Source organism: Aulonocara sp. 'chitande type north' Nkhata Bay, linkage group LG10, assembly GCF_057382095.1.
Source record: "Aulonocara sp. 'chitande type north' Nkhata Bay isolate Kocher_YH1m ecotype deep benthic linkage group LG10, A_spYH_male_GT1.1, whole genome shotgun sequence".
Lineage (NCBI taxonomy): Eukaryota > Metazoa > Chordata > Actinopteri > Cichliformes > Cichlidae > Aulonocara > Aulonocara sp. 'chitande type north' Nkhata Bay.
In genome coordinates this window covers 26341040-26367184 of record NC_141353.1, presented here as the reverse complement: position 1 = coordinate 26367184, position 26145 = coordinate 26341040, and the positions used below count along the sequence as shown (strand labels likewise).

Below are 26145 nucleotides of genomic sequence, written 5' to 3'. Positions count from 1 at the left end.
GGTAAATAGACGGGTGTGCTTAATTCCAGGAAAGGGAGCAGTCAGATTGGTGTGAAACTGAAAGTTACTATTATAAGATATTGCTTTTTTTCATTTACAAAAATAACAAATAAAAAAGCATAACATTGGGGTTTGCCACGCGAGACATGCTGCTGTGCAGTCCTCCAAGATCTTTACACTTTTATTTATATAACGCCAAATAACAACGGTTGCCTCATGGCACTTTATATTTTAATGCAAGACCCTGCTGTAAGATGGAGAAAACAGAGAAACCCTCAACAATCAGAAGACCCCCTATGAGCAAGTGGGAAGGAAAAACATCTTTTTTAATAGGACACACTTGTGTACACACAAAGCCTGAAGAAATTCATCATTTTTTTCCACGTGGATGGAGAGCTTTAAAGTTTAATTCATCTGGCCATCACTCCACGAGAAGATCTGCTTTGCAGGTGCTGCAGTTTCACACTCTTGGGTAGCTCTTTACCTGCCTGCAGGGAGTTACTGATAACAGATACAACAACATGAAAGTATGACTCAGTCCTGCCTTTTATCAATGGGTCAGAGGCTGATGATGTAATGGTGTGGTGAATATATTCTTGGCATGCTTTGGGCCCTGTAATACCAACTGAGCATTATGGAAAAAATCAGCCTACCTAAGCAGGCAACTCTCCATATTGTCAATATGGAGCAGAATTCTTAACAAATATATCAGTTTTCCATCTGATATATCATACAGACACATGGCTAATGTAGAGTAATGGATCTAAATGATCATCAGTTCCAGAAATCTGTTAAATCCCTTTTGGAAAATCTTTTATGAAATGAAGTAACCTTGAAAAATCCCAAAATATACGTGTAAAATCCTTAATCAATTCCAAAGCCCCTACATCAAAATTTACATGAATTACTAATTAATAACGGACAACTCGTCTGTTATATTTAAATTTCTTTCCAATTCAACTTTAACATCCACATCCTCCTACTTAAATTAGTGTTGTAGAGCTATGTATGTTTTTAATATTACACTTTTTTATTTCATCATTATTTGACATTTTTAAATGCTCTATTTTAAATGTCTCTTTACAAAGTTTACATTCATCATGTTAGTGATATTTTATTTCTTGGAACAGGAAACTTTAGTGTACATTGCTCACTTTATTTCACAAACAGCAGTAAATAAAAAAAAAAGTTCATGAAAACATAACTGAAATTAAACATTTTACAATCCACCAACTTAAGTATAGAAATAAAAAGTACATTAAAACTGCAAACACCATATTAACCCTGATTCCAACTTATCTGATACATAATTATTTTTTTCTGTAATTTTAAATACACTGAAGTTATTTTCATATGAATTTATATTTATGTGAGTTTTTTTACAACAAAACTGGTTAAATATAAACTATATAGGAAATGAATATTGTTTTGCCAAATAAACAGTTTTACCCAAATAGCTATTGAAAACAACACAATCAAAGAAATTAAAGAATACACTTATATCCATAAGCATTCATCTCTAACAGGTGCAGGATAGATAAACACATCTCAACAAGTAGCACACGGCATCAAATTTCACTATTTTATGTTTATTCTCTTCTTGAGCTCACACACCTCAGCAGTGTCTCCAGCACTTTGTGGAAGCCACAGTCCAGCATGGAGAGGCTGAGTGAACCTGGTCTGGACTCTGTGGAGACGATTCATGGTCTCAGTGATGCTGTAGAAAGAAAGAGTTCCTGCCCTGTGATCCAAATATACTCCTATTCTGGAGGACAGAGGGCCTGGGATGGGAGTGGGAATATTGTTGTGTTTGAATTCATAACCGCTGCCTGAAACTGTTAATGACCAGGATTTGTCATTCAATCCAAATCCACATTCCTCTCTGGTCCCTCTACGGCCGATATGCTTGTATGCAACAGCTACTCCAACCATCCCGTTGCACTTCACCTCCCAGTAACAGTGTCCAGTCAGACCCTCTCTGCTCAGGACCTGCCACCATTCAAGGAATTTGTCTGGATGACTTGGATATGACTGGTTTCTACTCATCAGTGTTACTTTTCTGTTGCTGTCACTTAGTGACAACAGTGTGTGTGCTGTATTTGGATCGAGAGTGATCTGACAAGAATGTTTCAAAAAGTCGTCTCTGGTTTTGGGTTCTCCTTGAGGCAGTAAAATATCTGCTTTGGTCGTTCCAACTGAGATTTTTGGCCATTCATCACTGAGAAGAGCCTTCACTTTATCTCTGGTCCGTGACACAGATGCAGTCACATCCTCAAAGTACTGCAGAGTAAGATTGTTGTAGGTGGGTACGTTTGTAGATGCACTCAGATGTGACAGTGAGGAGTAGTTTTTCAGAAAATGGAGGTGATCCTCTGTCAGTGAGAGCTGCTGCAGTTCAGCGTCTCTCCTCCTCAGATCTCTGATCTCCTGCTCTATTTTCTCCTGAAGCTCTTTGACTCTGTCCTGTTCGGCTTTTTGTTTGGATCTGATCTTCTGCTTCCCTACAGAGCTTTTTTTCTCAATGAGACTGATCAAATCTTTGAAAACTTTATCACATTCTCTGAAAGCTTTATCAGCAGAAAGATTGATAGCCTCCCCTCTTCGATGAAGCATCTTCACATCTTTCTCTCTTTCCTGAATTCTTTGAAGAAATTTTTGTCGATTTCTTCCAAGCCCTTTCTGCCTCTCAGCTCTTTCTGCTGCAGCTGACACTGTGACATGGTCTTTGTGTTCATCCATTAAACAGAGATAACAGATACACTGCTGATCAGTGCGGCAGAAGATCTTCATCACCTCATCGTGGCGAGGGCAGATGTTCTCCTGAAGCTTTGAAGTGGCTTTAATGATCTTGTGTCTCTTTATTGGAGCTACGTTGTAGTGAGGCTGCAGGTGATGCTCACAGTAAAAGGCCATACACATCAGGCAGGACTTGGAGGCTTTCCGCTTCCTCCCAGAACAGGCCACATCTCCAGGTCCAGGATAGGCATGATCAGGTGAAGCTGTCAGATGTTCTACTTTCTTTAGGTCCTCCACTAACTCAGCTAACATGGTGTTCTTCACCAGAACAGGCCGCGGTGTGAAAATCTCTCTGCACTGAGGGCAGCTGTGTGTTTCCTTCTCATCCCAGTAGTTTTTGATACAGTCCATGCAGTAGCTGTGCCCACAGGGAATAGTGACTGGATGCTTTAAAAGTTGCAGACAGATGGAACAGCTCAATTTTTCTTGATCCAGCTGAATCGTTCGCTGTGCCATGTCTCCTCAATGTAAGTAACGTCTCCCCAGATAAAAGCTGCTCTTGTCTCTTTTATATAGAGACACTGAGTGTGGAAATTTCCTGTTTTTCCACTTATCACATGACTGTGATAACAGAGGGTGTGCCTAACGTCTGAGGTAAACAGTCTGTAAACAGAGAGGGGCTTAGAAAGGTGTGCTTCATTCCAGGAGAGGCAGTCATCAGATTGGTGTGAAACTGAAACTTTTCATGTTTTTGATTAAGATGTATTTGTAGGTGCTTCAAGTCTTTGTGCAATACTTGCAGGCTGGTTGGTAGGTTGAAGCCCATTGGTTTTCCTTACTTATTTGCAATGTATATTATGGGGTTATTTCATGTTTTATTGTTCTATTACTGAAAATGATGAATTCAATTAGTATTGTCTGTATTTTCTAACTGTTAATGTGAGTTTTGTATTCTGATTTAAACAAGAAAACAAGCCTCTATTTAGAGGATAATTTTCACTCTAAGGTTTTAATTGTTTTTTTTAAGAATGCAATTTGTTCAGAATAATAATAAAGAATAATAAATGACCTTTAAATATATTTCTACTTTGTCTTGAGCTCATTTTGCCACACACACCACATATGAATAATGGCAGTCACTTAGTTTTTACAATAGTTTTTAATATAGCTCATGCAGTAGATGTGCCCACAGGGAATAGTGACTGGCTCCTTTACAAGTTGCAGACAGATGAAACAGCTCAGTTTTTCTTGATGCAGCTGAATTACTTGCTGCGCCTTTTCTCCTCATTCAAATGGTCTCTCTTTTCGTTTTTAGATAAAAGCTGTTTTCGTCTCTTAATGCTGAGACACTGAACTAAAGCATATGGAAATTTTCTGTTTTGTATCTTATCACGTGACTCTGTCAAAGAAGAGGGTACGCGTAAACAGTGCAGAGAGGAGCTTCCATCCAGGTACTCAGATTGGTGTGAAACTGAAAGTGTTTCGGATGAAAACCGAATTATAATTGAATGTTTACACTGGAAACTGTTACTCACTGTTTATCTACCCGCTGTTGCCAAGTGCTTGTTCATACTGAGTGAAGCAAATACAAATAAAACTGAATTTAACTGAACTGACCTGAAGTCATCATGGGCATGAATTTGGACCTTAAAGACTTCAGTAACTTTTCAACTTCAAACTTTTCATTTATTAGTTAAATCCTGGCAACACATGTCACATTTTTTTTAAAATTTTCAATCTGTGTTCAGATCACACCACAAAACTGAAACTGCTCTCATCAAAAACACAAACTACCTCCTCACTGCTGCAGACTCTGGCCATATAAGTACCCTCACTCTCCTGGGCTTATTACATTGTACTTAACTTATTTATAGGGCGATCGTCACTCAAGAGTTGGCAGTTCGTCTTGTAATCGGAGGGTTGCTGGTCCGAGCCCCGGCTCGGACAATCTCGATCGTTGTGTTCTTGGGCAAGACACTTCACGTACCGCCTACTGGTGATGGCCAGAGGGGCCGATGGCGCGATATGGCAGCCTCGCTTCTGTCCGTCTGCCCCAGGGCAGCTCTGACTACAACTGTAGCTTGCCTCCACCAGTGTGTGAATGTGAGACTGAATGAAGAGTGGAATTGTAAAGTGCTTTGATGATCTTGAAAAGCGCTATATAAATGCAATCCATTATTATTATTAATGCTTAGCGTTCATCCTCCAGCTTCACTGTGTTTCTATTATTTTAACCATAGCTGTGTGGCTAGCTCTATAAATACTACTCTAAAACACAAACAAAATAATTAAAAAATAAACCAGACGCCATATAACTCAAAACACAGGAATCAAAATATAGCTACAACTGAAAGAATGAAGACTACCAACTCACCCCAGAATCTAAATAACAAAGAATAAGGAACACTGGGACAAAAACCCAGGGGCCATGACAAGTTCAGGCTGGTCAGAAAGAACAGTGGTGCTGCAGGGCAGTAGCACTGATGTCAGAGGGAATGGCACATTATGTCACATTTATTACGTTTATTTTCTTTTTGTTTTGTTTTTTTGACACACAAAACATAAAAAAGGAAGAAAGAGGAAAAGAAAGAAACAAAATCTTCTTTTTATTATTACACTGTACTCTGTCCAGTTAGCAGTGTTCTTATATGCTGTACGTTTACAACACAACTATTAGTGTCAGGACCAAAGCTCTGAGTAGTAAACACTACTGATACAGTGTTTAGTGTATTTTGAGCTACAAAAGACTGAAAATGAGCTTTAGAGGAGATCCTTCTCTAAAGCTCGATTCTCACGTGAACACTGTGGTAAAATCCTGCTTCCAACTGAGGCAGCTGTCAAAGATCAAGCTTCTTTTGGTCAAACGCAACCTTGAAAGAGACATACATGCTTTTATATGCTCTCATCTCAACTACTGCAGTGCACTTTTCATCCAACTCACCCAGGCCTCCATTGCTCACCTTCAGCTGATGCAAAACGCCACCGGTGGATTTTTATCTTGTGCAAGCAAGAGCTCCTTCACTCACCGTTTTAAAACACACTTTTACTCCCTGTCCTTCAACCCAGTGTCAGATGTCTGTGATCTTATGTTACTTTTATGTACTTGTTTATTGTTTAACTTCAACTCCTCTTTTCTGTTTCCGTATCTTTTACCTTCTGGTGTGTGTTGTTTGTCTTTTGTATTTGATATCATTTTACTGCACTTTGGTTTGCCCTGTTGTTGTTTTTAAGTGCTTTATAAATAAAGTAGTACGGTAACTGTATTTGTTTAAATTACATACTTACAAGTCACCATTTTAGAAAATGCAAGATCAAATCAAAAATGAGTTACAAAAATACTTATATATTTGCCTCCAGTTAGCTGTATTATAATATAAAATACTTAAAAACATAACTATTGGAAAAGGAGTGAGCATCTTTACTCTCCAGGCAGAACAAAGCAAGTAACATGTTGAATATTTTCATGTTTTGAGACAGGCGAGATCACATGAAACAACTACTTCACCTTAACTCAAAAAATATATACCTAAGATCGTCTACAATCATTCACCGCACAACCCTTCCCTTCTTGCCCTGCTATCAGAATCAAAGTCCATTCAGTGTAAATATCTTTGTACCCTCCCCTTTCACAGACCTCCCTCAAAAGGACTTTGGGTTCGAATTTCAGTTCATATTTGCATTCTTATAACAGAAAGGAAAGCTTTCAGACATTTACAGTCATCGTGAGGAGACATGACGCAGCAAGTGAATCAGCTGGATCAAGAAAAATTGAGCTGTCCAATCTGTCTGGATCTCCTTAAGGATCCCGTCACTAATCCCTGTGGGCACAGCTGCTGCATGAGCTGTATCAAAAAATATTGGGATGAGAAGGAAACATACAGCTGCCCCCAGTGCAAGAAGACTTTTACACCGAGGCCTGTCCTGGTGAAAAACCATGTTAGCTGAGTTAGTGGACGACCTAAAGAAAGCAGGACTTCCAGCTGCTTCACCTGATCATGCCTTTGCTGGACCTGAAGACGTGGCCTGTGATTTCTGTTCTGGGAAGAAGCTGAAAGCCTCCAAGTCCTGCCTGGTGTGTATGGCCTCTTACTGTGAGCAGCACCTCCAGCCTCACTACAACATAGCTCCACTAAAGAAACACAAGCTGGTCAAAGCCGCACTGATTAGCAGTGTATCTGTTATCTCTGCTTAATGGATGAACGCAAAGACCATGTCACAGTGTCAGCTGCAGCAGAAAGAGCTGAGAGGCAGAAAGATCGATCAGGGAATCGACAGAACATCCAGCAGAGAATCCAGGACAGAGAGAAAGATATGAAGGTGCTTCAGGAGGAGGTGGAGGCCATTAATCTTTCTGCTGATAAAACAGGGAAGGAGAGTGAGGAGTTGTTCAAAGACCTGATCAATCTAATTGAGAAAAAAAGCTCTGAGGTGAAGCAGAAGATCAGATCCAAGCAGGAAACTGAACAGAACAGAGTCAAAGAGCTTCAGGAGAAGAGCAGGAGATCAGAGATCTGAGGAGGAGAGACACTGAACTGCAGCAGCTCTCACTGACTGAGGATCACCTCCATTTTCTGAAAAACTACTCCTCACTGTCACATCAGAGTGCATCTACAAACGTACCCACTATCAGTGTTCAACCTCAACAGTACTTTAAGGATATGATGATGGAAGTGTCACACCTCAGAAATGAACTACAGGCTGCTTTGAGTGAAGAGCCGGCAAACACCTGTCAGAAAATGACTCAAGTGGATCTAAAAGAGCCCGTGACTAGACACGAGTTTTTGAAATACGCCCGTAAAATCACACTGGATCCAAAGGCTGCAAATCCATATTTATCTCTGAGTATGAGCAACAGGAAGGCAACGCTGACGCAAGTCGAACACTTGGTTTCCATTCATCCGAAAAGGTTCTTTTTTTTTTTTCTTTTTTTTCTTTTTTTTTTTTTGCCTGTCCCATTTGGTTCTTTAGCCATCAGAAATGTTGTCTGAAGACCAACAAGGATACCCAATGGATTTACTTTGCCAAATGGATCATCGTGGCATTGCCGTATTGGTCCATTTGGTCGATCTTTGTTTTTATTATTTATTATATTTTATTTTCAGATGTTACAGACGGGACAGACATGAGTGAGGGATAGGAAAGGGAGAAAGAAAGAGGAAGGAAAAGAAAAACAGAAGGGGAGAGGGACAGTGAGAAAGGGGGGGAGAAAAAAAAAATCTCCTGGATCACCTGTTGAGAGAAGAATAGAAAACAAGCAAAAAAAAAACAAAGCAACGTACTAAACACAACACCATCGCATTAATCTAGCTAAGTGTAAACAGCAGTAAATACTAAATATTCAATGTTGTTGTGCAGCACGCAGGACAGATGTGCTTCGAAGTAGCAGCCAAGAAAGGTGTAATTTGGGTCTACGAGCAGTGAACACCCGTGTGCATACCTGTGTGGATCAGCGCGCTTGTATTCCAAAGGTTTCTCCATGTAACGATCTGCTAGGGAGTGTGGGGGGGCCACAGCCCCGTCCTCCGGGGTGTGAAGCGGGTATGGAGGAGATCAAAACTCCAGACATCCAGAGGCCCCCAGAACACAAGAGACCATGGAAGACCAACAGAGGGGCAGCCGCGCCACTGTTCCAGTAAGAGCTGAGGAGAGTCCCAGATGAGGGTTCACTCAGCAGCCGCGGAGCAGAAGCCAGGGGGAGTTGCAGTGACGCGCCCGTGAGCTCCGCCGGCCCCCAGCTGTGCCTGAGTGACCGAGCCCCAGGCCGAGAGGCCGGGGGCACCCCACCTCCGAAGGGGCCCAAGCGAGCCCCAGGCTCCAGGCCCCCGATAAGCGGCCGCCAAGGAGTGAGCCCACCTGGACGCCCACCCCCAGACACAAAGAACCACCAACGCACCGACACCTGAGGGAGTCCGCCACTGCATCTGAAAAGGTTCTTACCATGGTGGCAGGTGATGAGTTCTGATGGTCTGACTGGATGTTGTTACTGGGAAGTAAAGTGGAGTGGTAAAGTTTTAATTGCAGTTACATACAATGACATTTGTAGAACAGGAAACAGGATTAAATGTGGATTTGGAAATAATGAGAAATCGTGGGCACTGGAATGTGAGGACGGTAGTTATGTTTTCAGACACAACAGCATTTCCACTTTAATCTCAGGCCCTCAATCCTCCAGAGTGGGAGTGTATTTGGATCACAGGGCAGGTATTCTGTCTTTCTACAGCATAGGTGTCAAACTCTGGCCCGCGGGCCAAATTTGGCCCGCAGCCTAATTACATTTGGCCCGCGAAGCCATACCAAATTACTATTAGAGCTGGCCTACTGGTATTATACAGCTAATATATATATTGTTTAGTATTAAGCTTTGCTTGTTCCATATTCAGTTTTTCAGCAAAACTTGCTTGAGTCCATAAGAAAAGATTCATTCTTATATCTGAGAATCTGAAGATTTTGTTTTTCAATAAATATTAACATTAGCCCGCGACTTTGTTCCAGTTTTGAATTTTGGCCCACTGTGTATTTGAGTTTGACACCCCTGGTATATATTGTATTATCTTACTTATTTTGTATTTGTTTGTATTTTATTTGTATTTTTGTATTTTCCTGCTGCTATCTGTACCTGAGCTGAGGTAACGCAAAAATTTCCCCGCTGTGGGATCAATAGTCTTATCTTATCTTATTTTAGAGAAGAGAAATACATTTGTTTTGGCCGATTGGTCAACTTGACCTCCAGCTTTAGGCAACTAAAAAAAATGGCACAGTGTCCCACATTGTAAGGAAATATGGGCAAAGCTGCTGGGGGAAAGGGTTTGCTTCAAAACAATCCAACAGCTACTGTACATGCTGGGATAAAGAAACATTTAACATAATAGGTCTGTAGTCCGTTATACTGCTGTGAGAAAATACATGCAATGTGTCACAAAATACAGTGTCATCACTTTTTGGCAAGATAAATAAAATTCTTGAAAAGTGCAATTACATATGGCTGCTTTGCCAAAAATAGAAATAGTGAGTGGTTAAGGTTCTCGGTATTTAACTTCTTGAAGTTGAACAAATGTCAGTAGACTTCCTGTTTACACGTTGTGTCAGGACAAGCGAGCCACACTGTATCTACTTTAAGAAGCTCATGTGCAGCAGATGCAGCATTACCTTTAAATGTCACTCAGCTCTGCCCAGATAAGTGACTTCCCATTGTTCCCAGAGTGAAAAGGAATGGCATTAACACAAGAAAGAAAACAGCGGTTTAATACAAGACATTTTAAAAAAAAATGAAAAAAAGAAAAGAAAAAGAAATTATGATTTCACAGAAACATCCCTGGTTAATATTAGTTTTACATTGAAAAGTGTTCAACTGCCTTTCAGAGAGGTGACACCTCCCAATTTCAAGGTAGTTATTTTATTCACTTTTTCCATTTCCATTTAACAATTTTCCCTTTGGGTTCAGCATCACAGCTTTTTTTTGTGGGAAAGATATTGCTCACATCAAATACCTAAAAACCATATCTGTTGCTCTCATAGATTCCATCCAGTTTACCACACACAAGGCTCCAAATTGTACCAGGAGTGGGGTTTGAATCCACGAGAGAATCCGCTCATTGAAACTTAAGTCCAACGCCTTAACCACTCAGCCATCCTGGTGCATATATTTACGTTTTGCCAAATCATGTGCATACATAGTAGCCCTTACTGGTAATCTCTTATGCATTAAGAGCTAATTAAAATCCTTACATCTATTATTCAGTTCTTTATCCTGCACCCTTTCCCACATTTCCGCCTCCCTGATCAAAACCCCAGTCTTATACTTTTGCACCAAGGTTCTATACAGAAGTCTATGATTTATAATTATTATTACATCTTTACATTCCTTATTTTTCTTTCTCCATCTGTCCATTTGACGGTAATAAGTTGGTCTATCCTCAGCTTTGGGGACCTTATTATCCCATTCAATCAAAAACCGCAGAGGTAAAGACAACCAGAAACAGATTAAAGCTTGGCACTTGTGTATATATGCTTCCTTTAGCAATTTGCATACATTACTGCAAAAAATCATGTCCAACTTCAGAGGGATGCATGGCACATTCCTTCCCCCCTACCTTATCTCTTGGTACATCATCCCCCTTTTCACATATTCATAATCCCTCCCCACATAAACTTAAACATTTTTCATATAAACCTCAACACACATGGAATTGGGAAGATGTAAGCAAGGTGGAGAAGGCCTGGTAGGATATCAGCTTTGATAACTAGCACCTTTCCCAAAATGGTAAGCTTCCTCTTGTTCCATAGCCCCAATTTTATACGCATCTTCTTCAAAATCTTTCCCCAATTAAAGATAGCATCCCCCTCTGTATTCCCAAAGGAAATACCCAAGACCTCCATTGGCCCTCCACATAATTGATATTCACAAATTGCCTCTCTCCTGCCCGCCCATCTTCCCAGGTATTTATACATTGACTTATACTTGTTTATTTGAGGCCCCGCAGCCTTCAAAAACTCCTGTATAACTCTTATTGATTCTGTTACACTTTTATCATCAGCCAGGTACAGCATTGTGTCATCCGCATACTGTTAAATTTTTAATGTTTCTCCTCCCGGTAACTGTATTCCTGTTATGTCTGGGCTTTCCCTAATTGCACAAGCCAACGGTTCTACATATAACATGTACAGTAAGACTGAGAGGGGGCAACCTTGGCACAGACCTCTCATTTGTCTTTCTTGTCTTACATCCCAGCTTTTTTGGGGGTGACTGGGTGGGGGGATATTGCTCACAGCAAATTCCTAAAAACTCCTATTGATCATTGTTGCTCCCATAGATACATTTCAGTTTACCAGTCACGAGGCTCCAAATTATACCAGGAGTGGGGTTTGAACCCACGAGAGCATCCGCTCATTGGAACTTAAGTCCAACGCCTTAACCACTCGGCCATCCTGGCGCATATATATTGTGTATGCGTGTTCCTTTAGGAAACAGGAAGATTGGTAGGAGAAAGAAACGTATTATTCTTGTTTGTTAGGATCATAGCCATAAATGGAGGACTCTTATAAAGTCCATGGATTTTCATTCACACATATTACATGAGTTATCTACTCTTTACACACTAAGGATCCACACTACCAGGGCTACGGCACACAGCTGTTTTATAAATCATCAAAACCAATACTATCCTAAGATTTATTATATACAAAAATGATCTGTTCCAAAATGTTTTCATGTAATCCTGAAAACAGAAAAACAATCTTCTGCACTATTAACCATCCACAAATGGAAACAACAGACAATACAGGTGATTTTAGCTAAAAAGCCAAGAAAAAATTGTGGGGGTTTTTTTTTTTCAAACGATGTAATTTACAGCCACAGAGGACAGGAAGCTGCAGTATGTAGAGAAAGAGAAGAGTTAAACCTATAATCAACATGAGTCCTTGTAGATGGCAGCCTCCGGTTTTTAAAGACTTCTATCGGTCTCTAGTGGACAACAGAGGTAACTGCAGGATTCGAGCCAGAATAATGTAACTGCAGTTCAAAACTACATATTTTTTTGATTTCCCATAGAAAGTGTGTGTCCACGTGTCAGTCCAAGTGGCAGGATTTAGTAATTCTCGTAATAGTTAAATGTAACTCATTCACAAATATTAAGTCGCAACATTTCAGCCTGACTAACCTTCGAAGATTACACGAAGGCAATGTCCACATATCCACACGCACGCATATATCTAACGTATAACAAATTTCTTTACAGAAACTGTTGAATCAAATTACACTTCTTTTTCACAGCTTCAGGGAGTGCACCGTTCCTGGAAATACTGCAATACCAGGTCGATGCGTGGAGTGGACGGAGCAAGCCCCTATTCCATCTCCCTGTTCCAAAAATCAATTTAATATATGGTCCCCGGGTAGGGGACGTATCAGATATTAAACTGATAAGAACAGATACTACACTTGATCTTAGCCAAAAGGCCGAGAAGCGATACCCACATATGGCACGACAGAAACGACTCATTCTGCTTACTGCAACTCTAACTCATGGTTACAATGAAGAACACAGTCGCCTTCTAACAAATGGTAGAGGACAGGTCGATGTTTTACTGACGTTTTACCTCCGAAAATCACAATATAACTATGGTCGGCATGTTTCAGTTTATAAACGGCGCCACATATATAACGACACTTTAGTTTCTGAAACGCCGGTCAGCGCGTGCCGGTTAATGAGATTCAAAATCACGTGGTCGTCTGCAGTCCAATCAGCGGTCGTTAAGACGGAGCGTCTTAAATTCATTTTTATAACTTTCTTGGCGTTATAATTGTTTTCATAATATGATAATTACAAGATGAAAGAATTATAATACCAGTATCGTGCGTTGAAATGAAACGACGAAAATCAAATAAACACGTCTATGATTGTTTAAGGTTTCACAAAGACACACTTCCGCCCTCAGGTGTACAGACAGAAAACTGCACAAAGTCTACTCTAGACCACAGTAATCTACTGTAGAGTACTGACACTGGATTTGCAGCAGTTTCTAACCATGGAAGTGGACATACAAAACTAGCTTAAATAAGTTACAATTATTTATGCATTTTTGTAACTTTGGTGTGAAATGAGAAAGTCTGAGAAAACTTGCAGCTGGAGGGAGGTTGAATGTATCTGTTTATCTTTTCTGCATTTGTATTACTTTAACGAACTAACCCCAGTGCTATTTCTTTTTTTAAAAAACAAACAAAAAAACATAACAAACAAACAAAAGAAAAGCGAATAATTTTTTTTACACTTTAGCTTGTTTAGCAGTTAGCAAAACACCCTTAGGTTAGAAAACACACAAAAAATAAACAAACAAAAACAATTAGGATTACGACATCGACAATTGAAACTAGGGTTAAATGTCAGAATGAAATAAAAGGCACTGTTCATAAAGAGTTGGTTTGACCACACCTACCTTTAAAAGGTTCTCTTAGTGTGTTTACTTTATACGAAGTAATAGAATACAAGCCACCCTAAGCCGTAGACCGCAAGACGTCTTAAGATTGTGGTGTGATGGTGTGACATTTAATAAAAACATTAAATAGAACTATTGCCAGCTATTTTTTAAACACTTCAAAAACAAAGCCAGTTTAACCACCTTAAACTAACAAAAGCTACACTTACACCAAAAGAATCAGACATGTAAACTGCTCTTGAAGCATTTACAATTCTTAAGATTGCAGTCCCATTTAGAAGAAAACTGGGTGATGTAGAGACAAGGCACCATCTTGGTTAAAATATATATTTAAGTCAGCTCAAGAGGACAAAGGCAAGGAAGGCAGCAGGTTCGAATGGAATCTGCTCCAGATTGCTCAGGGACTGTGCAGACCAGCTGTGTCAGGTGGTCCTGTACATCTTCAACCTGAGCCTGAGTCTGGAGAGGGGTCCTGAACCGTGGAAGACTTCCTGCATGGTTCCGATGCCAAAAATCGCACACCCCAAGGAGCCAAACAACCTCAAGCCTGTGGCCTCGACTTCTCATCTGATGAAGACCATGGAAAGGCTCGTTCTGCACCACTTTTGCCCACTGGTGAGCTCAGCGATCGACCCCCTGAAGTTCACCTACCGATCTGGAATCGGGGTGGATGACGCTGTCATCTACCTTTTACACCGATCCCTCTCTCACCTAGAACAGTCTGGGAGCACTGTGAGGAAAATGTTTTTTGACTTCTCCAGGAGACTAAGGTCCTTTGGAGTCTGCAGGACTCTCTTAAGGACATTCTATGATACCGTGGTAGCATCTGCCCTTTTCTATGCAATGGCCTGCTGGGGGAGCAGATGCACGGACAGGGACAGGAGCAGGTTTGACAAACTGGTGCGGAGCTCTAGCTCTGTGCTGGGATGTCCTCTGGAGTCTGTGGAGGCAGTGGGCAAGAGGAGGATATTAGTAACGCTGACATCCATCATGAACAACCCACATCACCCTCTGCATGAGTCTGTGTGCTGAGCAGCTCTTTTAGTCAGAGAGTGAAACAGCCTCACTGCAGGAAGGAGCGCTCTCGCAGATCATTCATCCCAACAGCAGTTAGACTCTATAACTCCTCAATCACAAAATCATAAGTCACTGGACATTGTGGACATACACTGTCACACTTCATGCATAATGCATCTTTTTATATGTATGGACGTGTGCAGGTATATGTGTATGTATACATATGTATATTTAGTGTGTACATTCAATTCAATTCAATTTTCAATTCAATTTTATTTATAAAGCGCCATATCACAACAAAAGTCGCCTCAAGGCGCTTCATAGATACAGAGAAAAACCCAACAATCATATGACCCCCTATGAGCAAGCACTTTGGCGACAGTGGGAAGGAAAAACTCCCTTTTAACAGGAAGAAACCTCCGGCAGAACCAGGCTCAGGGAGGGGCGGGGCCATCTGCTGTGACTGGTTGGGGTGAGAGAAGGAAGACAGGATAAAAGACATGCTGTGGAAGAGAGACAGAGATTAATAACAGATATGATTCAATGCAGAGAGGTCTATTACACATAGTGAGTGAGAAAGGTGACTGGAAAGGAAAAACTCAGTGCATCATGGGAATCCCTCGGCAGCCTACATCTATTGCAGCATAACTAAGGGAGGATTCAGGGTCACCTGGTCCAGCCCTAACTATATGCTTTAGCAAAAAGGAAAGTTTTAAGCCTAATCTTAAAAGTAGAGATAGTGTCTGTCTCCCGAATCCAAACTGGAAGCTGGTTCCACAGAAGAGGGGCCTGAAAACTGAAGGCTCTCCCTCCCATTCTACTTTTAAATACTCTAGGAACAACAAGTAGGCCTGCAGAGCGAGAGCGAAGTGCTCTAATAGGGTGATATGGTACTACAAGGTCATTAAGATAAGATGGGGCCTGATTATTTAAGACCTTGTATGTGAGGAGCAGGATTTTGAATTCAATTCTGGATTTAACAGGAAGCCAATGAAGGGAAGCCAAAACAGGAGAAATCTGCTCTCTCTTTCTAGTCCCTGTCAGGACTCTTGCTGCAGCATTTTGGATTAGCTGAAGGCTTTTCAGTGAGTTTTTTGGACATCCTGATAATAATGAATTACAGTACACATGTGTGTGTAGTGTGCATGTACATGTCTATACTTATAGATATCTATTACTTACAAATTAATAGTAGCGGTAAAATAGTTAAATTTATGTCTTGCATGTTTCTACAACCATATCCATAATCACATACTGTGTATGCTACCACTGTATATATCACAGGTGTCAAACTCTGGCCCGCGGGCCAAATTTGGCCCGCAGCCTAATTACATTTGGCCCGCGAAGCCATACCAAATTACTATTAGAGCTGGCCTACTGGTATTATACAGCTAATATATATATTGTTTAGTATTAAGCTTTGCTTGTTCCATATTCAGTTTTTCAGCAAAACTTGTTTGAGTCCATAAGAAAAGATTCATTCTTATATCTGAGAATCTGAAGATTTTGTTTTTCAATAAATATTAACGTTAGCCCGCGACTTTGTTCCAGTTTTGAATATTGGCTCACTGTGTATTTGAGTTTGACACCCCTGTTCTACAGCATCACTGAGACCATGAATCTCCTCCACAGAGTCCAGGCCAGGTTCACTCAGCCTCTCTATCCTGGTTTTTGGTTGTCAGCATTTGTTGGAGACACTGTTGAGTTGTGTAAGTTAAAGTAGACCGGAGTGATGACTGATCTGTGGTGAACAGTAAAATAATATATGCTGAGATGTGGCTGCACTGCTGAGGTCAAACTCTGTGGGTGAGAATTTAAAAAAATTGAAAAATACTGCATTTATAAAAGCAGGTATACTTATAACATATGCAGATTTTATAAGAATAAAACTTGCATTAGAAAGTGTTTTGATTTATTCATTTAAATAAACCTATTAATTTCTCTGAACACAATCATCTCCGAAAGGAATGTATTATAATGTAAGAAAATGTCATTATAATTTATATATTAATTAATTCAATGTCTATATTTGTTGCTGGGTATTTCATATGCTGTGTATTCTTCTTGTATATATTATAAAGCTGTTTTAATGATATTACAAAATCACAGCAGTATTAAATGTAAATTTAAGCATGTTTAATTGAAGCATTCTGAATAATGACCAAATTTACTTTTGGTAGCTATAATGTTAACACTAATGCTTTCAATCTTTACAAATGCAGGATTTTTAATTGTTATAGAGTATATTTAGTGTAAAAGCTCAGGTTATCTTTTCTTCCACTGAGCAAAACGGTCCCGTCTTTTGTAACCTGCACAGCAGAAGAGCCACACCTGATGGTTGCATTTATTTCTGATAGATTTCCTATTGTCCTGTCCATGGCCATTTAAAATAAATCTTGGATTTGTTCCACTTTTATGATTCTCAATTTCTTTACTTTTATTTTAATATAACAAATAAGTAAAAGGTTACAAAAGTAAATAAAAGTAAACATTTCACCAGACAGTGTTACTTTCAGATTTATTACACAACTTGTTTAAACATTCCACAACAATCATGCAGGAATAAAATGGGAATTATACAAAGCTTTACACGCTTCTCCAATCACACTTCAGGAATAACTGGACTTCTGATCATTGTCTCAAAAACACTCAAAATGTGAGGTAATTTTTAAAAATCATTATCTACAGACGAAAGACCGTGTGTTGACTGAATGCCGAAAACACTCATTATAGGGTAATGAAGTCAGCAATTAACTATACATAACTGTGCACTGCGTCAGCATTGAGTTCATTTGGAATATTAAAGTTTAAAATGCCAGGAATGTCAACAAATGCACCATCAATTCCTTATCCCTTATTTGATGTCCTCCTTAGAAGTAAAAAAAAATTACACATCAGAAATTATTAACATAACACCTTGTCCTTTTTTCTTTTGTACATCAATTCTACAAAAGAAATAAAAGCTACAGTAAAACAGACGCACAAACAAAGTCAGGGCGCTCTGGGATCATTGGACATTTATCATTTCATTCCCTTAAATTCTTACCATTCAGAGAAAATCTGTAAAGGTGCAGAAAGTGTCTTACCTAAATTCTGACTTTGAAAGGTCAAATACTTGAGAGTCAATCATAACTACCTCAGCCTCAGCATATATCTATACTTAAAAATATCAAAGCTTGAGATAATTAAGATAACGGTTGTTATAATTACCTTCTGTTCTTTTAACGCCTGTAACACAAAAAGCTTCCTGTCTTTTTTTTAAGAGCTGAAACATGTTTTGGGGGTTTTCCTTAGTTGCATACACTATACACACTATATGGACAAACGTATTGAGCCACAACTTTCAGTCTTTCAGTCTCATTGCCACAGGTGTGTAAAATCAAGCACCTACCCACACAGTCTGCCTTTTGTGAAAGAATGAGTCATTCTGAAGAGCTCACATTCAAGCGTAGTGCTGCGGTACCTCTGCAACAAGTCAGTTTTCATGCTAGATATATTCAACAATCAGCTGTAAGTGGTTTTATTGCAAAGTGGAAGTGTTTAGGAACCACAGCAACTCAGTCATGAAGTAATAAGAGCAGAGGAGGCATGGTGTTTAACAGTCAGCAACGCTCTGCTGACTCTGCCGCGCTCCAAAGCTCCTCTAGCATTAACATCCTGAGTTCAATTCCACCATCAGGCCGGGGTCTTTCTGTGTGGAGTTTGCATGTTCTGCCCGTGTTTGCGTGGGTTCTCTCCGGGTACTCCGGCTTCCTCCCACTGTCCAAAGACATGCACTTGGGGATAGGTTAATTGGTTAATCCAAATTGCCCATAGGTGTGAATGTGCGAGTGAATGTGAGTGCGAATGGTTGTCTGTCTCTGTGTGTTGGCCCTGCGACTAATTATTGGAATTCAATCCAGATAACAGTTTCCCCCTTACTTGCTAAAAAAAAAACGCATATGAGAGCTAGCTAAGCTCTTTCAATAAAAAATTGAATATGCCTGATGAGGGTTTTTTACACATAATCTGGGTGTTTGGCGTTAAATACTGTTGTTATTAACAGATTTTAAAAAACGCAAAGTTTCCAAAACTCCACTGTCTATGTGCAAATATCTAGCTTTTAGCCGCTAATAGCAAACTAGCAAGATGTAAAAGTCTATTGGAGCTGCTAAAAGTGAACAAAGCTAATTGTGTGTGTGTGTGTTCACTTTTTCAGTAAGTTGCAGATGTTATAAGAACAGAAGCTACCCAGAAGATTGAAGAGCAGTAACAAAAAGCCATATGTCACAGCTTTTACTAAAAGGTGACTTACACATGTTATAAGCAACCTTAACATGTCTTCAAATCTCCCTTTAAGTCACTGCGAGCAAACTTCACAATAGCCATTGTGTATGCTCTTATTTATGCTTTTCCTGCTGTGTCATATATCAAAATGTCTGCTGTGGGAAAAGCTCCCCAGTTTTGTTGATCCTATCAGGGTTAGAAACAAATAATAACAATTTAATAAACACTTTAGCCACAAATACTGTGTGAAAAAAAAAGGTCAGATCATGAGAAAAACAGGCACCATATCCACCATAATCTCAATGGAAAATATCAGGTAAATATCAAACATGACTATATAAGAATTATGGATAAAAAGAAGTCTAATTTTGAAGCATATAAATAGAAAACAATGAAAAGTAAAGTTTGTATTATCAACGTGTACTACTTTACAGTGTGCTCATTAAACACATACTCTCCCAGATGTAACAATGTAACGATGAAGCCAAACAATCATTTTTTATGGGTTAGTGGTTTGTTTGTTTTTCAACTTCCATTTACATTTTCATGCGCCGGCTGTTTTGTGAGGTTGTTCGAGTATTTTTAGATCAAGTCAGATGAGATCATATTCTTTGGTAAAAGGAGGGTGAAGAGGATGTTTGTATGAATTACCTCTGATAACACTACGCACGTCAACAAACCAATGATAAAAGGCCTTATACACAAGTTTAAAAATACAATGATAAAAAGTGATAGTATCAAAGTTTCCACAGTACAATACATACAACAGATTATTGCACCAAATGTAACTATTATAAATGTTATAGCAGAGCGACTTAGTGACACTGTTTCACTTTCTCCACTCTCTGGATTTAAAGCCACCCATAAATGAATAATACAATTAAAAAGCGAATGTTCAGTAGGGAACGTTTTAAAGACCAAAAATTATTATTTGCTGAATGATTAAGTAAAAAAATTATAGTGGCAAGTAGTTACATAGCCAATCGGTCATTTTGTATCAAAATTCTCATTAACTATATGTGTATTACACATGTTGTAAAGTCACAAATATTAAACCAATAAAGCTTTGTGCATCTTACATTTACACTAAACTGGCATTTCAGAAAACATCGCTTTCACCTACGGTCGGCTTCAAGTGCGTTACAGGGTAATGGTAATATACCTAAAAATGCACAATAAATACTAACCTTAAATAATAAGCATGATTGGACTTTGTCATCACTTAAAAAATAATGAGCTGCTTAAACTTTTCCTTTAGGAAAGTTACATTTTAAGTGATGATTTTAAGTGATGATGCTGTGAGACTCACAGCAGTGATGGTGTGATCACCAAATGTTGCTATCAGCTCGTCTTTCCTCTGGAGGAACAGCGCCCTCTCTCTGCAGATTTCCCACTAAAACCTAGAGGCCTGTGGTGGGAGAAAGCCTTATTAGATGGTCTGATTTGTTTACTTTCAGCATTTTGTCCATACACTGCCTGGCCAAAAAAACAAATTTTACAAAGCAAAAAAAAAAGAAAAATTTTCATCCATCATTTTTCATCCAAGTATGTTGGAAGGGTCAAATTATTGGCCTCTTTCAGGCAAAGAAAACAACTAAAGAGACTGATAAACTACTAAAACCGGGTAGGGGCTTTCCAAGTTCTCATTACAATAAGGCAGTAAGCACAGAGTAAAAAGAACAGGACTAAACAAAACCACTCGTCAATGAAAGGGTAGAAAAGGGTTCAATTTGGTAGGAAGTATAAAGATTGGACTCAGCAGTGGAAAAATTGCCAGATTTAACCCTTTAACGCCTATTGTTTCATATTACATACATTCAGTTTTTTGTGAGTTATATCATCAGTGTGATTTTTTTTCCCAATAACAAACCTAAAAAAATTAATTTTTAAGTATTTTCTTTGAAGCCAGATGTAGCAAACACAATATAAATTAAAAGTCATATATAGAAATTAAAATGTAATTCATTTTTCAAACAAATTTGCTAGATAGTTCAATAAACTCTCCATTTTCAAAAAATTCAAAGAACTTTCTAGCAATTATTTCATATTTCAGGCTTTCATAACCCTGCAGGAGCATGCAACTGTGTATGTACAAAAACGTGGTGACGCTGCATAAGCTTATCGAAACAATGCCATGGTGAATGCGAGCTGTCATCAAAGCTAAAAAGGCAGTGCAAGATATTATTAGATTTTTTTTGACAGGCAGTGTATTTTCTGATCTGTGAGCAAGGATGTCAATAAGACTTTTGAGTCTTTAGCTGGGTAAAAGTGTTTAACTTTTAAAAGTCATATCATTCGAATTACATTCAGCAACACATTCATAGCAGATGAGATTCTGAATATCTGTGAATCTGTTCACTATCTTGGGACAAATGTAACACTGACGCAAGATTTCATTATTTTACACCAACAAATGGACCCTGTGGTTTGACACAAAACAAGAACACAATAATAGGTAACAGATTTTCCTCTACAATGTGAGCCTTTTAGAATAAAGCAGTGTACCCTTTCTCTTACTTTATACTGACATCTACACACTAAAAACAGTCACACGGGTTTACATTTTGCCGTAGGAGTGATAAATGCAAAGCTAAAAATGAAGCTTTTAGATCAATATAAGGACATTTAAGCTGCGTTTCAAACACAAGTGCCTCCTAAAAACGAAACAAAACATGTCTAAAAGTTGTTCCAGAGCAGGAACAGTGAGGAAGGTCATATTTTTAAATGGGCATGTTGCTTTTTTAAGACATTAAGTTTGTTGTTCTTGTAAAAGTAAGCTGTGTAGAAAAAGAGCGCATTTTAAAAAATGATTATTTTGGTATTTGTGCTGAAATTTGCAAAAGAATAGCAGACAAAAGCAGAGAGTGGAGAAACAAGTCCCACCACAAATAAGCCAGCAGGTTGCTGGGACTAGCTAGTGGCTGTGAAGAGTGATCAAATACAAAAACACCATCCATCCAAATGTCTACAGCTTCTCTGTGCCGAATATGTAACAAAAAAGGCAACCACAGTCCACATTAGCCAATTTGTAGCAAGTCATCAGAGACGAAGAGTGTTGCTGTGAAGGTGTGTACATTTTTTTTTAAAGTTTTATACTTTTAGTTTAAAAAAATACAAACAAAACCTTAGCTGAATAACAATGATCTGCATGTTGAGTCAGTGGTTTTGCATGCAAATAATATGTAGATATTTTGCAATGTGACATTTAGAGAATAAAATCTGTTTTTAGGAGGAATTCCTTTTTTTGTGTTACATGAGGAGCTGAGTGGAACTGGATCGGTCAGATTTTAGTTCTTGGATGCTGGATAAATATTTAGATTTCTACTTTTGAAGTGCCACTGAGCAAACCACTAGACTACCAACCTTTCCTCTATAACTATATTTCTTTACTTCCTATCAACCTGCCTGTTTTTCATGACGGCAGCTCATTTAAATTACAAACTGTAGTTCAGCAATAATGTCCTTGTTTACATCAAACAAGATTTTGAATTGTTTCCATTAGAGGTTTCCTCGATAATTTAAAAATAAATGATCAACATCACATCATACATTATTGTGTAGCTGTTCTTATTCTATGCTTTTGCATGGCTATGGTTACACACTCTCTTGCGAACTCCATTTATTTGGAGATTTAATTAAATTGCCTCAAAAGAAATTATGCAATAGACAACGGTGTAGATGAACTTGCAAAATTGCAATAATATTGTCGTTATCGGCAATAATCGTGAAGAGAAAATCTGACAGGACAGTCCAAGTTTCCAACATTTGTTGGCGTTAAAATGCTACATGTAACACTCTAAGACTTAACTACCACAGTAGCTGCTGGATAAAAGCCTCTTGTTCAATGAATATCTGGTATTTTTTTCTCCCCAGAAAACAGATACAGCAATGTGTACACTGTGTAGTGAAACCTTTCGCACACTATAGATCTCTAGCACTGAAAAACAGTAATTTTATCAGGTGGCAGGCACACAAAAGACACAAACACGAATAATAGAAAAATCCTCCTCTCTCTCTGCCACACAGCAGACTAGGAAAGTTTGCAATCACCCTCAATATGTGGCAGGAAACCTGTGCGTGTCTGTCTGTTATTCCAGAGACGAAGGGTGAAGTAGAAACGGGGTACAGGCTTTACTCATTAGCGGGCTTCTCTTTGCAGGAAGGTTCACAGAGGATTTCTTTGTGTGGTAGTGGATAGGGGAAAGCTGCTCCGCTGCAAGTGCTACTGTGAACCAGTTTGTTGAGGCGAGAGAGGCCCTTGATGCTGCCAGGAGGCCTCCCGGGGCTGACCTTATACCCCGCCGCTCTGGTCGTACCGAGCGGCCTTCCAGGACTCGTCTTGAACCCGGCAGCTCTGGTGGTGCCGAGTGGTCGCCCTGTGCTGGTTCTATAACCAGCTAGCTTGGTGGTTCCCAAAGGCCTCCCACGTCTGCCCGTCTTCCCGACAGACTTGTTCTTCTTCTTGGCATCATCTGTTGCTTGATTGGTGTTTTTTAACCCTGCTAGCTTTCCAGACGAGCGGGGGTCACCCCCAAGAACTTCCTGTCTCTGGCACACCATGGGCTTGTGGCTCTGGGTGGGTAAGGCCATGGGAGCCAGTGTCATCTGGAGGGATGATGGAGGGGGAGGAGGGTAGAACTTGCTGGCCTGTGAGGTGCACAGGTCAAAGTGAGCAGTGGGGTGGTGGCTGTCCTCTGCTAGGCACGACGGCCTGCTGTTCATGCAGAAGTCACTGGTTGTCACCTGGCGCATCATCTTCTGTTGGGGGTTGGAAATAATGCATCATCACTCAAACATCAGGACTAATGTTTTCTGGATAGTGCCATGTCAGGTTAAAGTTAAAAAACAACTCTGCAGTTGAAACTGATCATACCCATATTTGCATGAAGACAAGAAACATGGGAACACTAAGACTTCAGTGAAATATTCTGAAAGCATCATCTGGTCTAATCCAGATCTACACACGGTGGGTCTAATCCCATCCCAACAGATTATTCTCATAAGAAAGGTCAAGAAAGGGTGCTGCTTATTTCTGAAGTGAGCTTCACTTTTGTGCTGCTGGTCAAAGTTCAAATTTAGTGTCAGCGCTAAATATTAAGGGCTCATTACTGCCACGCTGACAGTAGAAGGCTGAAAGCATCTACTATGACCAAGGGGCAACAATGACCACATTGCACACTGAAAGGGGAAACTTCAAAGTGCATGAAGGTGGGAGACGATGCTATATCTGAACCATTTTAACAGAAGAAAGGACTTGAGGATTGTTTTGCTCTGCAGAGAAGGAGCAGCAGCATACTGTAATGTGGCTGTGTGCTGAAGTCGAGGTTATTACAGCAAACAAACTACACAATAACTGTTGTCTCATGGTGTTTGTACTATAAGATAAAGACCCAACAACCAGACCTCAAATAAAACGTAGACTCAAAAAGAAAGGCAAACTAACAGAAACAATAATGGACTTACAAAAGTAATCCACAATATTGAGTAAATATGCTTAGTCTTAGTTAACTTGCACTACTTCTAAGCACTTTGTTCTCCAATTTCTCTTGTTTCTTATTTATTCCTGCTGTCTTACTCTTTATATTTTGTTCCTGCACAGTTGGCATGGAGGACTTATAACTTAGTTCTACATGTACAGTGACAATAAAGGGCTATTTTATTTATTTTCAGCCTGAGGAGGCATTGGTTAATCTGTTGGGTTGTTTGTTTGTTTGTTTTTATTATAATGACTGTGAGTCAACTGCCTTCACACAGTGTTGTCCTTGTTTTATAATACCAGCTTTGAACTTCCTAATCTGCCTTCAATAATAATTAGCACGGAAACATACAAAACTAAACTAAAAGTAAACAAGAAAAACAAGCAAATCCACTCTGAAACTAAACAGAATTAAAACCAAATTAGAAATTTGGATTCACACCCTTCATGTAACAACAACAACCCCTAAAAGTTAAAAAACATTATTGTTATTATTACTACTACTACTACCTATATAACCAGGCAAATACCCTTCATATAACAACAAAAAAACAAGTGCTGAAACTATTAAAATAAACAAGAAAATCCCCTGAAACTAAACAGAATTAAAAGTAACTTATTAGAAATATTGAAATAACAATAAAAAAAATACAAAAACTATAGATCTCGATGAAAAATGCTTTGTTTAGAAACTCAAGTTCACATCTAGTTCGCTTGTTTACACGCAGACTTTCTCGTGTTAACTCGACCATGAAAAGCTGTTTCATAATTTAACAAACAGCATATGATTACATACGTCCCATAAACAGCTTCGACCTTAAGAATAAGGATAGACCTCACCAAAGTGGTGCTGAAGTGCCTTAGAGCAAGACCTCTCCTCTCGCCGGTCATAAAACCGCGTTAGACTGAATGCATTTGGCTGCTTTGCACACTTTAATTACAGTAATGAAGAGTGTAAATGGAGTGAAGTAAAGAGTGCACACAGCTGCTGTCGCCTTTTCTGCAGAGGAAACGGGACGCAGGGAGGTGTGGACTTTCACCATCACACACGCTACACTGTCAGTAGTAATATTCATTCACAAAAAACAAAATGCACATGGATTCCGCATCTTTGCATTCAGACAAAACCTCCAGCTCTCCGTTAACGAGCAGCACCGAGGGCTGAACGTAGCCTCGTTCCTGGCCCGAATAACGGGCTTTTTTTTTTTTTAAGAGACACAGAGACTGGTTTACTCTGTTTACTCTGTTTACAACATGGCAGCTGACCGCGGACAGAGCTGATTTATGTGCTCGCATTTGAGCCGCATAACGAATCTAAATGCCCCTCCGGAGACCCGCGTTAGCGCTAACGTTACTGTACCTCGATTGTTCGCAGATCTCGGAGCAGAAAGGGTTAAGGAGCAAAATGATCTTTCATCCCCCTCAAAGCGCGAGTCGATCCATTTTCCAGAATATTTTCTCGCCACAGGACATCGGTTCGCTAACACACGATCACCGCATCGGGTAGTTTCGACGCGAGCGACGATGAGAGGTGAGATGTGGTCAGCTAGACGGCTGCTTTTTTCATCTCCCAGCTCCAGCGGTTTGGATAAGAAACGCAGCCATTTTCCATTAAAAATTTATAAGACAGCAGCGCAGTCTGAGCATGCGCACAACAGCAAACTGGGGATGTGAAGAGGTTATTCTCCTTCCCCTCCTCCTGAACTGCTTTCACGACGGAA

General features: G+C 39.5%; 2 protein-coding genes, 3 non-coding genes and 1 pseudogene across 6 annotated transcripts; 1 reads left to right on the top strand and 5 right to left on the bottom strand.

The window, feature by feature from the left end:
• Positions 1 to 830: 830 nt before the first annotated feature.
• On the bottom strand, positions 831 to 4644 carry LOC147321011 (E3 ubiquitin/ISG15 ligase TRIM25-like). Its single transcript, XM_086307540.1, has one exon. The coding sequence runs from the start codon at positions 3250 to 3252 to the stop codon at positions 1579 to 1581; it is 1674 nt and encodes a 557-aa protein (XP_086163666.1). The 5' UTR covers positions 3253 to 4644; the 3' UTR covers positions 831 to 1578.
• Positions 4645 to 6468: 1824 nt separating this feature from the next.
• Positions 6469 to 16405, top strand: LOC147321007 (tripartite motif-containing protein 16-like; annotated as a pseudogene).
• On the bottom strand, positions 10289 to 10371 carry trnal-uaa (transfer RNA leucine (anticodon UAA)). The gene has a single exon. It is a non-coding gene; the product is annotated as a tRNA-Leu (tRNA).
• trnal-uaa (transfer RNA leucine (anticodon UAA)) lies at positions 11584 to 11666 on the bottom strand. Its single transcript has one exon. It is a non-coding gene; the product is annotated as a tRNA-Leu (tRNA).
• On the bottom strand, positions 12510 to 12700 carry LOC147321008 (U2 spliceosomal RNA). Its single transcript, XR_015131346.1, has one exon. It is a non-coding gene; the product is annotated as a U2 spliceosomal RNA (small nuclear RNA).
• A 778-nt stretch (positions 16406 to 17183) lies between the features above and the next one.
• On the bottom strand, positions 17184 to 26063 carry lg10h5orf24 (linkage group 10 C5orf24 homolog). 2 transcript variants are annotated; one of them, XM_086309300.1, is made up of 2 exons: positions 25785 to 26063; positions 17184 to 23706 (listed from the first exon to the last, which is right to left on the bottom strand). In XM_086309300.1, exon 2 carries the CDS (start codon positions 23701 to 23703, stop codon positions 23080 to 23082), a length of 624 nt encoding a protein of 207 aa, XP_086165426.1. In that variant the 5' UTR covers positions 23704 to 23706; positions 25785 to 26063; the 3' UTR covers positions 17184 to 23079. The 2 variants fall into 2 exon arrangements, with proteins under 2 accessions (XP_086165426.1, XP_086165427.1); XM_086309301.1 differs by having other exon boundaries at positions 17184 to 23703.
• Positions 26064 to 26145: the final 82 nt, after the last annotated feature.